The sequence below is a fragment of the Bradysia coprophila genome, unplaced genomic scaffold (assembly GCF_014529535.1).
Source record: "Bradysia coprophila strain Holo2 unplaced genomic scaffold, BU_Bcop_v1 contig_24, whole genome shotgun sequence".
NCBI classification, from domain to species: Eukaryota; Metazoa; Arthropoda; class Insecta; order Diptera; family Sciaridae; genus Bradysia; species Bradysia coprophila.
In genome coordinates, this window is record NW_023503501.1 from 4,944,571 (window position 1) to 4,956,697 (window position 12,127).

The 12,127-nt window shown below is 34.6% G+C and overlaps 3 protein-coding genes across 9 annotated transcripts in view; 1 reads left to right on the top strand and 2 right to left on the bottom strand.

The window, feature by feature from the left end:
• LOC119078005 (protein spinster) overlaps positions 1 to 3,509 on the top strand; it is a 30,138-nt gene extending 26,629 nt beyond the window's left edge. For 3 of the 7 annotated variants that reach the window (XM_037185393.1, XM_037185390.1, XM_037185389.1), the window contains one exon: positions 1,654 to 3,509. In XM_037185393.1, the coding sequence (XP_037041288.1) occupies positions 1,654 to 1,724 (71 nt within the window). In that variant the 3' untranslated portion in view covers positions 1,725 to 3,509. Of the gene's footprint in view, positions 1 to 179; positions 308 to 367; positions 511 to 1,651 lie in introns of those variants that run through there. The other 4 variants (XR_005087921.1, XR_005087922.1, XM_037185392.1 and 1 more) reach the window with 4 other exon arrangements.
• Positions 3,510 to 4,544: 1,035 nt separating this feature from the next.
• On the bottom strand, positions 4,545 to 5,294 carry LOC119078014 (acyl-CoA-binding protein-like). The gene is made up of 3 exons (XM_037185405.1): positions 5,114 to 5,294; positions 4,904 to 5,036; positions 4,545 to 4,837 (listed from the first exon to the last, which is right to left on the bottom strand). The coding sequence occupies exons 1-3, from the start codon at positions 5,138 to 5,140 to the stop codon at positions 4,596 to 4,598; spliced, it is 402 nt and encodes a 133-aa protein (XP_037041300.1). The 5' UTR covers positions 5,141 to 5,294; the 3' UTR covers positions 4,545 to 4,595.
• Positions 5,295 to 6,135: 841 nt separating this feature from the next.
• Positions 6,136 to 7,016, bottom strand: LOC119078015 (cytochrome c oxidase assembly protein COX16 homolog, mitochondrial). Its single transcript, XM_037185406.1, has 2 exons — positions 6,776 to 7,016; positions 6,136 to 6,390 (listed from the first exon to the last, which is right to left on the bottom strand). The coding sequence occupies exons 1-2, from the start codon at positions 6,919 to 6,921 to the stop codon at positions 6,225 to 6,227; spliced, it is 312 nt and encodes a 103-aa protein (XP_037041301.1). The 5' UTR covers positions 6,922 to 7,016; the 3' UTR covers positions 6,136 to 6,224.
• Between the last annotated feature and the right edge of the window lie 5,111 nt (positions 7,017 to 12,127).

The window sequence follows — 12,127 nt, forward strand, 5'->3', positions numbered from 1 at the left end:
CGATATAATTGGAGAATGCCCTCGGAATGTGATTGATTTTGCAAAACTTTTTGTTTTCCTTTTGTTGGGCTTGTCTGTTGTGTGATTTAATTTCGATGTTTGTCCGTTATTATTGTTCGTTGTTGCTATCCGGTGAAAGAAAAATCAAATTTTAATTTTGAAATTATGTTCCGTTTTAGGAATGCGAGTGAAAGTTGTTTAGTCGTTCGTCAGTATTGGCAGTACGTAGTTGTGTTTCTTGTGATTAGATTTGTTCTTTCTTTCGACCCGATTTGGTATTGTGACAAGTCTGAGAATGTTACTCGAGGCAAGTTGCTTTTTCATTACTTTTTTCGTTGTTACATTGAAGTCAAGTTTCTTTACGTAGCCAAAAGTGAAATTGAGTAGTCGAATGAATTGTAAACGCGCAGCAACAGCGTCATTACATCGAACTAATAGGGTGTGGCAAAAATGTTCTCTCATCTGAAACTTTGGGAGCCTTTGTTGTAAAAACCGTTGTGTTGATCTCGGGAAAAAAAGTAGGAAATTTTCATTTTCTCATGTAACTTATGGCTCTCGCTACGCTCTGTCCACAAACAACTATTTCTTCCTGCTAGCAGAGTAAAAATTTCCCAGGTAAAGAAAAACGTAGAACTGACACAGTGCTTTGTTTGGCAAAGACTTGATTTAAACTTAAAGAACATCCAGAGTGGAAAGCTGAATGTGAAAGTATAGTAGGACTTAGTGACATATTTTTGGCCGAGAGCCGAGACATTCTTCATTTCCACAAAATGAGTCATTATGACTTCATCTTTAAGAGGCCATGAGAAAATTGGGTTTTTTTGACGACTGGCCGATCGGTGGTCGGATGACATTTTTAGTGAGAAAATGCAGAAAAGTGGGGAGAAGATAGAACTTTTCTAATTCGAACTGTCACTTTGTTTATATTTTTGGAAATTCTATGGCGTATCCTTGTTTTCGTTTCATGGAGAGCGAGACATAACATACACACATGAAAAGCTTTGAGTTCACCTCTGGAAGAAAATGGAAATTCCAACTCGAGCGAATGTTGGAATTTCCTATTTTCTCCCCTTGGTAAACAAATAACTATAAAGGATGTCTAGCCAAAAATAGTATATTTCTACATACCCCAATACACACAAGATGTGTGTGCACGCGCGGGCGAAGTCCGTTATGGGGGTATTTTGAAAGATACTTTTCTGTAATAGTGAGACTGTGTTGGTGCATTCCTTCCTAACCGCTTCTTTCCTTGTCGACCGTTTACCTTCCTTACCGACCGATTCATATCATAGCTCACCAATACACTCTCACGTATACAGAAAAATATTTTCCTAAGTTCTATAGGTCCTTTGGTACGAATTGTGAGATTTCATTCAATGAGTTAATTCCAGTCACAGCTTTAATGCACATTTCATAAGGTCATGACTGACGATAGAGTTTATCGATTTCGTTGTTTTTCATTCAAAAGTTTATGCAATGATAAACGTTATCCTCATATGGATCCATCAGCAGTTTTGTGTTTCGTTTTATTTAAAATTCATTTCAATTTTGTGTCCCTTTCTAAGTGTATTGCACGTCCGTTTGCAGTAGAATTAAAATGTATCGCTTCTCAGATCAGCAGTTAATATTCGCTTTGTCTAATTTATTTTACAGAGAGTCAAATAACAGAAACAAATACCGAAACACATCAATCGCCGCCAGTGATCGAGAACGAATCATCATAATAATCAGTGAAATGTCGATGCCATCCATCCATATTTTTTTTTGTAATTTAATTAAAAATTATGATTTAAGGAAACACACAGCATCATTAATTTATGGAAAAAGAAAATTTGAAATTTTGAAAAATGAAATTGAAATTTTATTCAGAGTTAAATAGAGAACAGGAAAAAAAGACGAATGAGGATGATGAATATAAAATAGAATTTAAGGAGTGAATACCATCTAATACCAACTAAGGGACAACCATTTTATTTCATTTTTCCGTTTTATTTATCAATTGTTTTTTTTAAACAAAATTTTGTTTTGTTTTTCCTCGAAGAGATTGGGGATTGCATGGGCTTGGGGTGTGTGTAGATAATGTAAAATATTTTGTAAAAGTTGCCATGGTAATTAGTGGCATGAATGTATATGATGGATCATAAATCATTATGAAAGAAGACGATTGCGTCGCAAACATAAAACAACAGCAGATGACGTATCTGTGGGAGATGTGATGGAAAATGGGGGGATACGAAGGTGTTACAACCGCTTTAAACCATTTTCCATTATAATCCCATAAATTCGTACGCTATTCTACTCAACAAAACAAAACAACGTTTGACGTCTTAGTTAACTCCACGGACTATTTCTGAGCAAAAATTTTCCCATATTTTCCCGAATTTTCCTACATTTTCCCAAAAATATTTTGTTGAGAAAATTAAAGGAAAATAGAAGAAAATTCAATAAAATATGGAAAAATCTTTCGCTGGTTATCTCCACAGGAGATAAGGTAATGCGTTGAGTAAAATGAATTAACGCAATGAGATAGATTCGTTTGAACGTGTTTTAACTGGATAATGTGATCTCTCATTTAAATGGTTCAATGCAAAAGGAAACATCTTTTAAGTGAGAAAATTTCAAGCGGATCATTTTGAAAGAATTGCAACGAAAATGACGCTTTCTTGTAATTTTTTTGGTCTTGCCATATGAGACCCATCATTCTCAAAACTCGTTCAAACGTATCGTCCATTGGAATGATAAACAATCATTTTTTTACATAACAAGGAGTGACAAAATTGAAAAGTTCAGTTTCTGTGTGGATTCTCTGCGTCGTCTCGAATGAATTAAATACACGAACTAGTGACTTTTCATCGTTTTATCCCGGGTTATGTAAAGAAATTGTACGTGCTGAATATGTTGACAGATGTGTGAATGTGTCGCTTGAAACATGGAAAGGTCCGCTTTCCCTTTCCGGCACGTGAAAAAGAAACAATTAATTTTGCGGAATAAGCACGAGCAGTGTAGTAATATGATCAACAATTATTTATACTGTGACTAAAATAAAATATTCAAATTTCTAGAGACTGCCTTAATTTAGTTAAATGCTTAGTTAGTCAAAATGAAAATGGAAAAGAAAATTTTCCGTCAACTTGTAAAATTATTATAAATTTAAGAAATTTCCAACGATTTTGAATTCAAAAAAATCGGCTAAATCTGAAAGATTGTTTTACATATTGTGTGAACTTAAAGCTTTGCCAGCGATCCTAGCTTTCTAAACTGAATCGAAGATGAGAATTGCGAAAAAGTTTTTTGTTTTTTTGTTTTTAAGACTAAGACAGTGTTACGATATGATAATCGGATGATGACGAAAAGTCTGTTCAGTCAATCCGTATCCGTGGTGATTAAAATGAATTCTTTTATTTGTCATTACAATATGTTATGCAACCGAATTAATTCAATGTTCAAGACTGTACGAAATTAATGAATTCAAAATGAAAATAAAGAGAAAGAAAAAATATTTTTTATAAGAGCAAGGAATTTTATTTCGACCAGCTGAACGGACTACTGACCGGTAATCTATTTCATGAGCCTGCATTGAGGTAGGTCCTGGTCCCCTTTTCAACTCAGACTTGACTACTGAATTTTGAGTGTCGGTGGAGTGGCGATGGTTTTATAAAGCAGCACGGTGCGGTTGAATGAATTTTAACTGAGCATTTCGATGCATTTTTGATATTTTTGGATATTATTAGTCAGCTCGGATCCCTAAACAAGGTACCACAAAAATTTTTGATTTTCATCCGTACCGTCGGTGACATTGGTGCATAGCCCAACCTGTCTACAGAGAGAGTGATGGAAAGCTGGTTTCAATCGATAGTGCCTGAAATTCTAATAACAATTGCACCAAAATTTGGTACTATAAGTGCAAGTCAAGCCGGCAGAGACACGCTAAAGTTGAAAAAATGTGATTTTCAAGCAGTCATAGAGGCATGGATACTTGAGGGATGAAGCTAATAAATAGTTCTAGCAGTATACGTGGCGGTATACCATCAGAACTGGTACCCTAACGTTTCTACTTTATTCCTGCATGGGTATCCTAGAATCCGTTCTTAACTCTGACTGTTCCGTTTACCACCAATAAAATGAGTGAATTCGAAACAACCCCGAATGTCAAGTAGTTAATAATATTCCATCGCACACATGTAGAGCGGCTCCTCTGTAAGAGACTTCTTCCAAATTCCATTTAAACGCAACGAGGTCGTGTATAACAATTTTAATTTCTTTAAAAATATTTTTCACATTGAATATCAAGACACATAGTAAATGAAGAAGCAGTTTTAGTTGCTGTAGTAGAAGAATAAAATATTGTAATAAAAATTCTTGTGCCATCACATTATCAATACTTTTGTAATTAAATGCTCAAAGTTTTCAAAGATTAAACTTTTGCAGACGGAAAGCATATCGCCACAATTTACGATTCTGTTACTTCTGCGTACATCCAGCCAGATCGTTACGAAATACCATAATTAGATTAAACAAACATTTAGCTGTATGTAAGACCACATTACAAAGACCTCATCGATTGTTTTTTGTCATTTGCCATCGAATTCGAAAAGTTAGACTTCATGAGAAGCTTTTCTTGCCGGTGGTACATATGTGTACGTCGTACAAGCAGACGACAGAGATGCCATACTACCATAACGAGTCGGTGGAAATACCACACAATACTTTTCCATTAATTCGTCCACCAGGTCAATGTACTTTTGTTTGGCTTCAATTTGTGACATTCCACGTAATCCTAACCAATTAACGTTTTTCGCTACATTCGTTGTGTCAGAGACAAGGAAGTTTTTTTCTTCTATATATCGAGAGAAAGATTCGATTCTAAACATTTCGAATGGAAAAGCACTTAGCATGAACTTACTGAACATTTTCCACACATTTCCGTCTCCCATAGTACCTTGTTTAAACAGACCGAGTAATTCGGCACGTTCTTCTTCTGATAACAGTTTACGGTTAGTCATGGCCCTTGCTTTTGTGGCTGCCTTACTAAAATTCTGTACATACAAACGACGTACAGTGAACAACAAGTGATTTATATTGACCTAGGGTTTGAATTCGGTTCAATACGTACTCTCTCCAATTCTATTTTATCCTCCATGACTTTGAAAATTGGTGGCTTATAGTAAACTATTAACGACTGTAAATGAACCTGCCTGAGATGAAACCAAAATCAGATTTACGTGAGATTGTCTGATGTAGTTCAGAAACTAATGCGTAAATTGGCTGAAATGGGTGAAGGATATTGTTAGTGTAGGGTGTTTGACATTTAAAAAAAGTTGCGCAGTTGCACTATTACGAGATATCCTTAACTATTTCAACGTTTTGCTAAACATACTGAATTTTAACCTTTTACGGATGGTTTTTTTGTTTTTGTTTTACGACAACAAAATTAGGCGCCGGGCTATGACTTTTTTGGGTCTTATGAAGTAGAAGATTCAAATGATGATATCGATGCTTGCAGTCGAGAGCAGAGAGAACCTACAGATGTTTCGGTGGACGTGTTTGAAGAGATTTTGGACTGGACCATGTAAAATTGTTGATGATAATATTAGCTATAGTGCAAGGGACGGGCATTATAAGTCACTAGTCCCTTTTATTTTTAAGATTCTTTTTTCCTACATTTTCCCAAAATTAAGGAAAATCTGGGAAAATTCAAGAAAATATTGGAAAGTTTTTTTTTTCACAAAAGTAGTCTCTGCCAGGGACTTTCTGGTCTCGAAGAACTTTTTATAACAAAAAAAATCACCGTCTGCGTATCACAACCCGATACATCTGTAGCATTTATCTAAAAGATGTCCCTTAACACTTTAATTTGTGTCTCTGCTTTTAAAGAGCTTTCAGCCCTGTATTCCACTGAAATATTCGATTTTTGCAAAGGAATCCAAAAAGAGACCGACGCTTTCGAGAGCTCAAGCTAACAAACATATAATGCGATCCGCAGTTTTGACTTAACACGGCAGATAACGTATCTCATTTTTGAATAAGCTTTGAAGAGCTTTTATGTAAGCATTGATGTACCAACGAATTTTTCAATGAAATCCAATATAAACATAAAGCTCATGAATGCTTTACACCGTAAATTCAACTCAAAAATGGTATCCAAAAAAATTTATTTCATTTTCATTGTAACAATAACAGCTATAGGTACCTAATTCACGTTCAAATTAAACGAAAAACAAATTTCATTCCCACGGTCGCGGTCCTCTGATATTTGACCAATTGTCAATGTCGATTTTGCTGACTTTATCATACTCCGTTTCCAGTGTGACTTCGCCCGTCTTCTTCATGTCGACACCATGCTTGGTAATCTCCTCCGGTGATACAGAAGTATCCCGAAAATATTTGAATCTAAAAACAATAAGAGTTCAGACGATGAAAACATCTTGCATTGAACAGCTTCAATACGAAAGCACTCGAATGTAGCAACAGTCGAGTCGAAAGTTAGTTCATATAGAGATCAATCTGAGTGAAATTTCGATAATTAAATGTGAGGATATCGCCTTGTCGATATGTTCTTAAAGACATTTAGTGAAATGATTGATTAAGACTGAAAATCAAATAAAAGATTTGTGGAAAGTGCTTAATATTGCCTCGTTCCTTCTACAATTTTATTTGAAATAAATCAATTGAGTCAACATCACATTTTTAAGGATACCAGACGACTGGATGATTTTCGACTCGACTTCTGTTTCCAGAATAGCGGTGTAAGTAAATGTAGAAGTGCAATACTCACTTAATCTGTTGAAATTCTCGCAGGCCGAACGACGCTCCCACAACTAATAACAGAAATGGTGCTCCATATTTGACAAACTTTGCGTTTCCAGTTGGTCCCTTAAATTTATGTTCTCTACGCTTGTGCGTAGATGGTGGCAAATCCATCAAAATTACAGTCAAGGCCGGTAGAATCAAAGTTTACTTTTTTTTTAAACAGACCAGGCATCACTTGACAGCTTTGATATTTCGATCTGTCATAACATGAACGTTTTTGACGTTTTTGGGTTTAATACTAACTTCATTTCCCAGCAAAGATTTTTCTTAACGTTTCTTTATGTTCCGGCGCAATTCAATGTTGAATGTGTTTAACTGGTCCGATTGATAAATCGAATAGAAATTTACAACTTTAAGTTAATTCGTCTCGGCTCGGCCATAAAAATTGTAACGGGATAAATATTGCACGTCAAATAGTTATCAATCAACAACATTCAATTTTGTTAGCTTACCATCAATTGTACATGGGAAAGCATTGAAGTCGTGCGGAGAGGAAATAAAGAAATGAGAGTCAGAGTTTTTATTCATACAGACAGCTCCACAATCCCAATAGTCGAAAATATTTAATCAACTACCGTTAAATAATTATATGGAATTTGAAACCAAGAGATCTCCGATCTTTATGAGTTATATCTCGTTCGAAAGCTTTCTCCAGATTTTTTTTCTTCAAACACTTTCACCAACACACTGTCGACAGTGCGTTGCTTTCATCTTAGGACCTCTGAGAAAAATGAACTATACCGGATGGGGCAAAAGTGTATGTAGGCAATATTCTCCTTACTAATCGGATAAATTTTAAATTATGGAATAAGAAACGTTTTAGAGTTTTCTCGGCAGAAATTTGATTTGAGAAAAGTTTTAGTGTCTTTTCGGCATTAATTTCATATGAGAAACTTTAACCCTAATGAGTTATTTAGATTTAGGACTTGCATGCAGAAAGTATAACATTCTAAATCTCAAATTTTTAGAAAAGAAAGAAAGAAAGTCCTAAGTGACTAATTTTTTGGGCATTTTGACAAAATGATTAATTTCCTGTTCTTCGATTTTAATCTAAAAAAATTGACGATTTTCAAAGAGGTCTGTAGGACGGCGCGATTTTACACTTTTTAAAAAATTCGATTTTCTCAGTTGAGACATTTTGCTCCAATTTTAAGCCAAACAAATACTGACAACAGAAATGTTTCTCAGATGATTTTCAAAAACTTTTCTGTTCTGAATACCCCACAACATTCCCAAGAATTTAAGCCCACTTGAGCAAAAATTGAATCATTTTCCAGATGAATTTACGAATTTTCAAGATCCACTTAATTTTTCATAGTCGGCGAACTTTAACAACTCACGAAGAATACTTTTTCGACAAACTTCTTCGGGATTTTTTTTTTCTGTTGTAAATGTTTTTGACATCTAGGGACGATAACAATTTTTTGTGGACTACGCCAGTCTCGATCCTTTGTCCATCGCACACCCCTACTAGGCACCTAGATTAGGACCACGTATAAATTGCTCTGGTATAGTGGTCGCGCTGGCAACAGTATCACTTTTTCGAGAAAAAAAAAAAACACAAAAATGGAACTGTCGTGAAACTTGAGTCGCTCTAGCTCATCCGTATGACCATTGCTCGTTTCACAATTTTCGTGTACACAAATAATGGTCTCTGTTAAAAAGTAAATTTTCGTGGGACAAAACTGATTTTTTTGTGTACAGAAGTCATTTTTTTTGTAAAAAAATAATTAAGAGACAATTCCGTTGTTCTGTTTAGAGAAAAATGAAAACCAAACCTGTTTGAGTCATCATCAAAGCATTTTTCCTTTTATTTTTTATTGGTTTACATAAATACAAATCGATTAGTCCTTTATTCAATATTTTCATAGTTTTTGTAAATTATTTAATTTCCATCTTCTGGTTCTTTTCATTCTTTTTTCTTTTTATTTAAATAATTTCCTTTACACTAAAAAATATGTTGTTTTTTTGCACATTTTCGTTTCAATCTTAAATGTCAAAAATGTTTTTTAATATTTTCCTGTTTTGGGGATTACAATTTTTCAAATTTTAAAATATAAAATTCAATTTTTATACAAAGTTCTTAAATGTTATTGGTTTCATTTACATTTATATACGCACAACGTTTTATTTTCTTCATAAATATAAAGTCACATGGACAACGCTTTTGATAGTATGCTACCAGAAAAATGTGTTATTCATATTTTATATGCGCAAAAAAGGATTAAAATCTGAATTTCAACAACAACAAAACATATTATCTGAACGTCCGTTACTTGGAAATGTAGGAATTGAGATGAACAGAGCTGTTTTTGGTTATATTATGCCACGATTATTCCGATAGTATGTTATTTATGCTTACATAGACGTTGACCGTAATAATAATTTATTTTTCGTAAATGTTAAACGAACATACTCGCCAAAGTGGCCAATAGAATTTTTCTTATCAAATTGACAACGTCATCTGACAAAAGAATCGAATTTTCCTGGTCAATTGATCGCAAGGCAAGGCCTATTTTTAGGAATTTAATATTTAAAAGTAATTAAAAAACTTCTCGATAAATTCAGGAATTTTATGGAACTTTTTTAAATATTTTTTAGGAAATGTAAGGAATAGAAATAGGCCCTGTCAAAAGGAAATCTTTTTTTTGTGGAGATGATTAGTAATTATTGATTACCGATTAAGAAATAATAGTTTTTAATTCTCCTAATTCGATCGTTTCCGTTGCGATGACTATTTATTTTATCAGCAATTTTGAGGTATGTTTCTCTTCGCATATGCCTCAAGTTGAAAGGTAACTTACAATCTTCCGGTTTTTAGTTGCTATTTACATTTTATATTGGGTAGGATCTCCGACTTAAAAATATTTTAAAGATCAAATTTTATAAATTGTGATGTACATTGGTAGTTGGTGTACGATTGGTACATACCATGAATCTCATATAAACGACCGTTTCACCAAATTAATTCTAATCTATACACATTTGCAAACACATTCCTTGTGCAAATTTAGAGTGTTCATTGAATCAAATGCGAAAATTTCGGTGATTAGGTAAGATGAAGACTTTCTACTTCAAAAATACTTGAACGTTGTGGGTCGTGACAACGAATTGAAACAAGAAACGTTTTAGCTAGTCAGTTCATGAGTTAGCTATTCAACGAAACAGAATCGAGTTACAACCAACTTCTACAAAGAAAATTACGATGGCAAGTTTCAACGTTGTCACGACCATGCACAATTTTGCTTGCAATTTTGAGAATCTGAGACATTTTCTGCAAACTTGTCATAAAGCTTTAAATTGACCGTATGCCCAGGGCCAGATCTGACTGCCGATCGGACGATATCTGAAGTCTGCCCTTGCATGCAAAAAATCAAATTGATGAAAAGGAAGCTGTGACGTGTGACACTACACAGACGTTGAGAATTCGAAACATTAATCACGTCAATTTGATTTTCGATCATTTTTATTCAAATGGCTGTACCAGCTATAAGACAGTTCATAATTAGAACTTGAGCTGCATTGCAGACTCTACAGTGTAGAGGGCGTCACTTTTCCATGAAAAAATGAGTGTGAGCAAAGATCACTAGTTGTTATGCCTCTCATTGTTCCATATATGGTGTTGTCAGCTTGCACCTCAAATGTCAACCAGTGTCAACCAGTGTCTATCTTTAGTTGGATTCACTGTCGTCTTTTTTTCCTTCGTTAAGTTTTCCGTTTATGTTTCTATTGTTTCGTTGAAATTTGCATTGTTTTAAATCAAACTGTCAAGTGAAAGGGGTGGAAAAGGGAGGCAAAACTGTGAATCCAACTTAACGCCTCTACGATCATAGATGAATCGGTTATCTGAAAAACCGAAATTTCCAGTCTTAGCGGAACGAACATTTTCGGTATTTCGGATAAACGATTCATCTCCGTCTATACGACTGAGGATCGTGGAAAGATCTATTTTAAATGCAATTTATGTGATGTTCTGGTCAAAATATAATTTTGATTCCATCGAACCCGCGAGAAATATTTCATGGTAAAATTTAAATTCGAGCGAAACGGCTCTTTCGAATTATATTGCACAAGAAACATATTCATTTTGTGTCAACCAATCAACAATTTTGTGTTCAAAGTTAAATCTGAAAATTTTCAGTTAATTCTGACGTAAAATGATCGTCACAGTTTTCACAATTTTAATTTATGTTCATTGTTCTATTTAGCATAGTTGAGGTGTATTTTAAGCTTAGACAAACAAGGTTTCAAATAAATTACTCAATAACATGGCACTTGTAATTAACATAATCCTTTGCTCTTAACTGTTTTGCTCAGGGAATAAGAGGAATATTTTAAAACGGAAATTTTATTTTCCTTTTTGTCGATATTTAATGTAATGTATCTTAGCGTTTAAAGTGATTTCTTGTCATTTAAATTTGGTGGTGAAGGAATCAGGTGAGAATGTGTGCGCATCCGTCTCATTTTGCAGGTTTTCACAAAAGCATCGATGGTTTACATACTTTGGAGTGGTAATAACGAAAACACACTCAACATTCTACCCGGATTTATATTATTAAATCCATGTCATTGGTGCGCGTACGTAAAAGTACAGTGCGTGATGCACTAGCTATAGAGTGTCCATCAGATAAAACGATCACTTGCACAGATTCACTGGCAAAGTAGGTTTTGTACACAAATAAATTGAGTACGAAACGTGCATCGGTTGGTCCCGAAGAGTCCGCGGTTTTACTTCTCAATTTTTTTTTTAAGTTATGGGAATGGGACAGTTTTCGCTGGAGCAGGTGTCTAAGTTGCACTGAGTTCATCACAAAGGTCGTCATTATCTATCGTTACTACAATATCGAAGAAAGACAAAAAATACACATCATGTCTATCTTCGATATTGTACAAACTATGGGTAGTGAAGAACTTTGAACTCACTGCAACTTAGATACCTGCTCCACCGATAACTGCTACGTTCCCATTACTTTTTTAAATTGTTTTTGTAAAGCAGCTGGAGTTGCACAGACGTCGTTGTGACGCAAGCCGATGGCGATGCATATCGTGGATAACTCAATTGTCTGTAACTTCGAGACTGTTAAGCAACACTCAACCGCACATGGGCAACGAGCGGTCATAGATGTCTGCTAGCTGAGCGTGAAAAGACAGCACTTTTGTCAATTTCGTCTAGGTCAAACTTTCGGGAATTATTTTCAAAATCTTACAGCATTTCACATCAATACGATAAGAAAGAGGCAGAGGAAATCGAAGTAGAAAGTATAGTGTGAACGCTGGGTATTTTTAGTTGTTTAAATTCGGTCAATTACACATAATG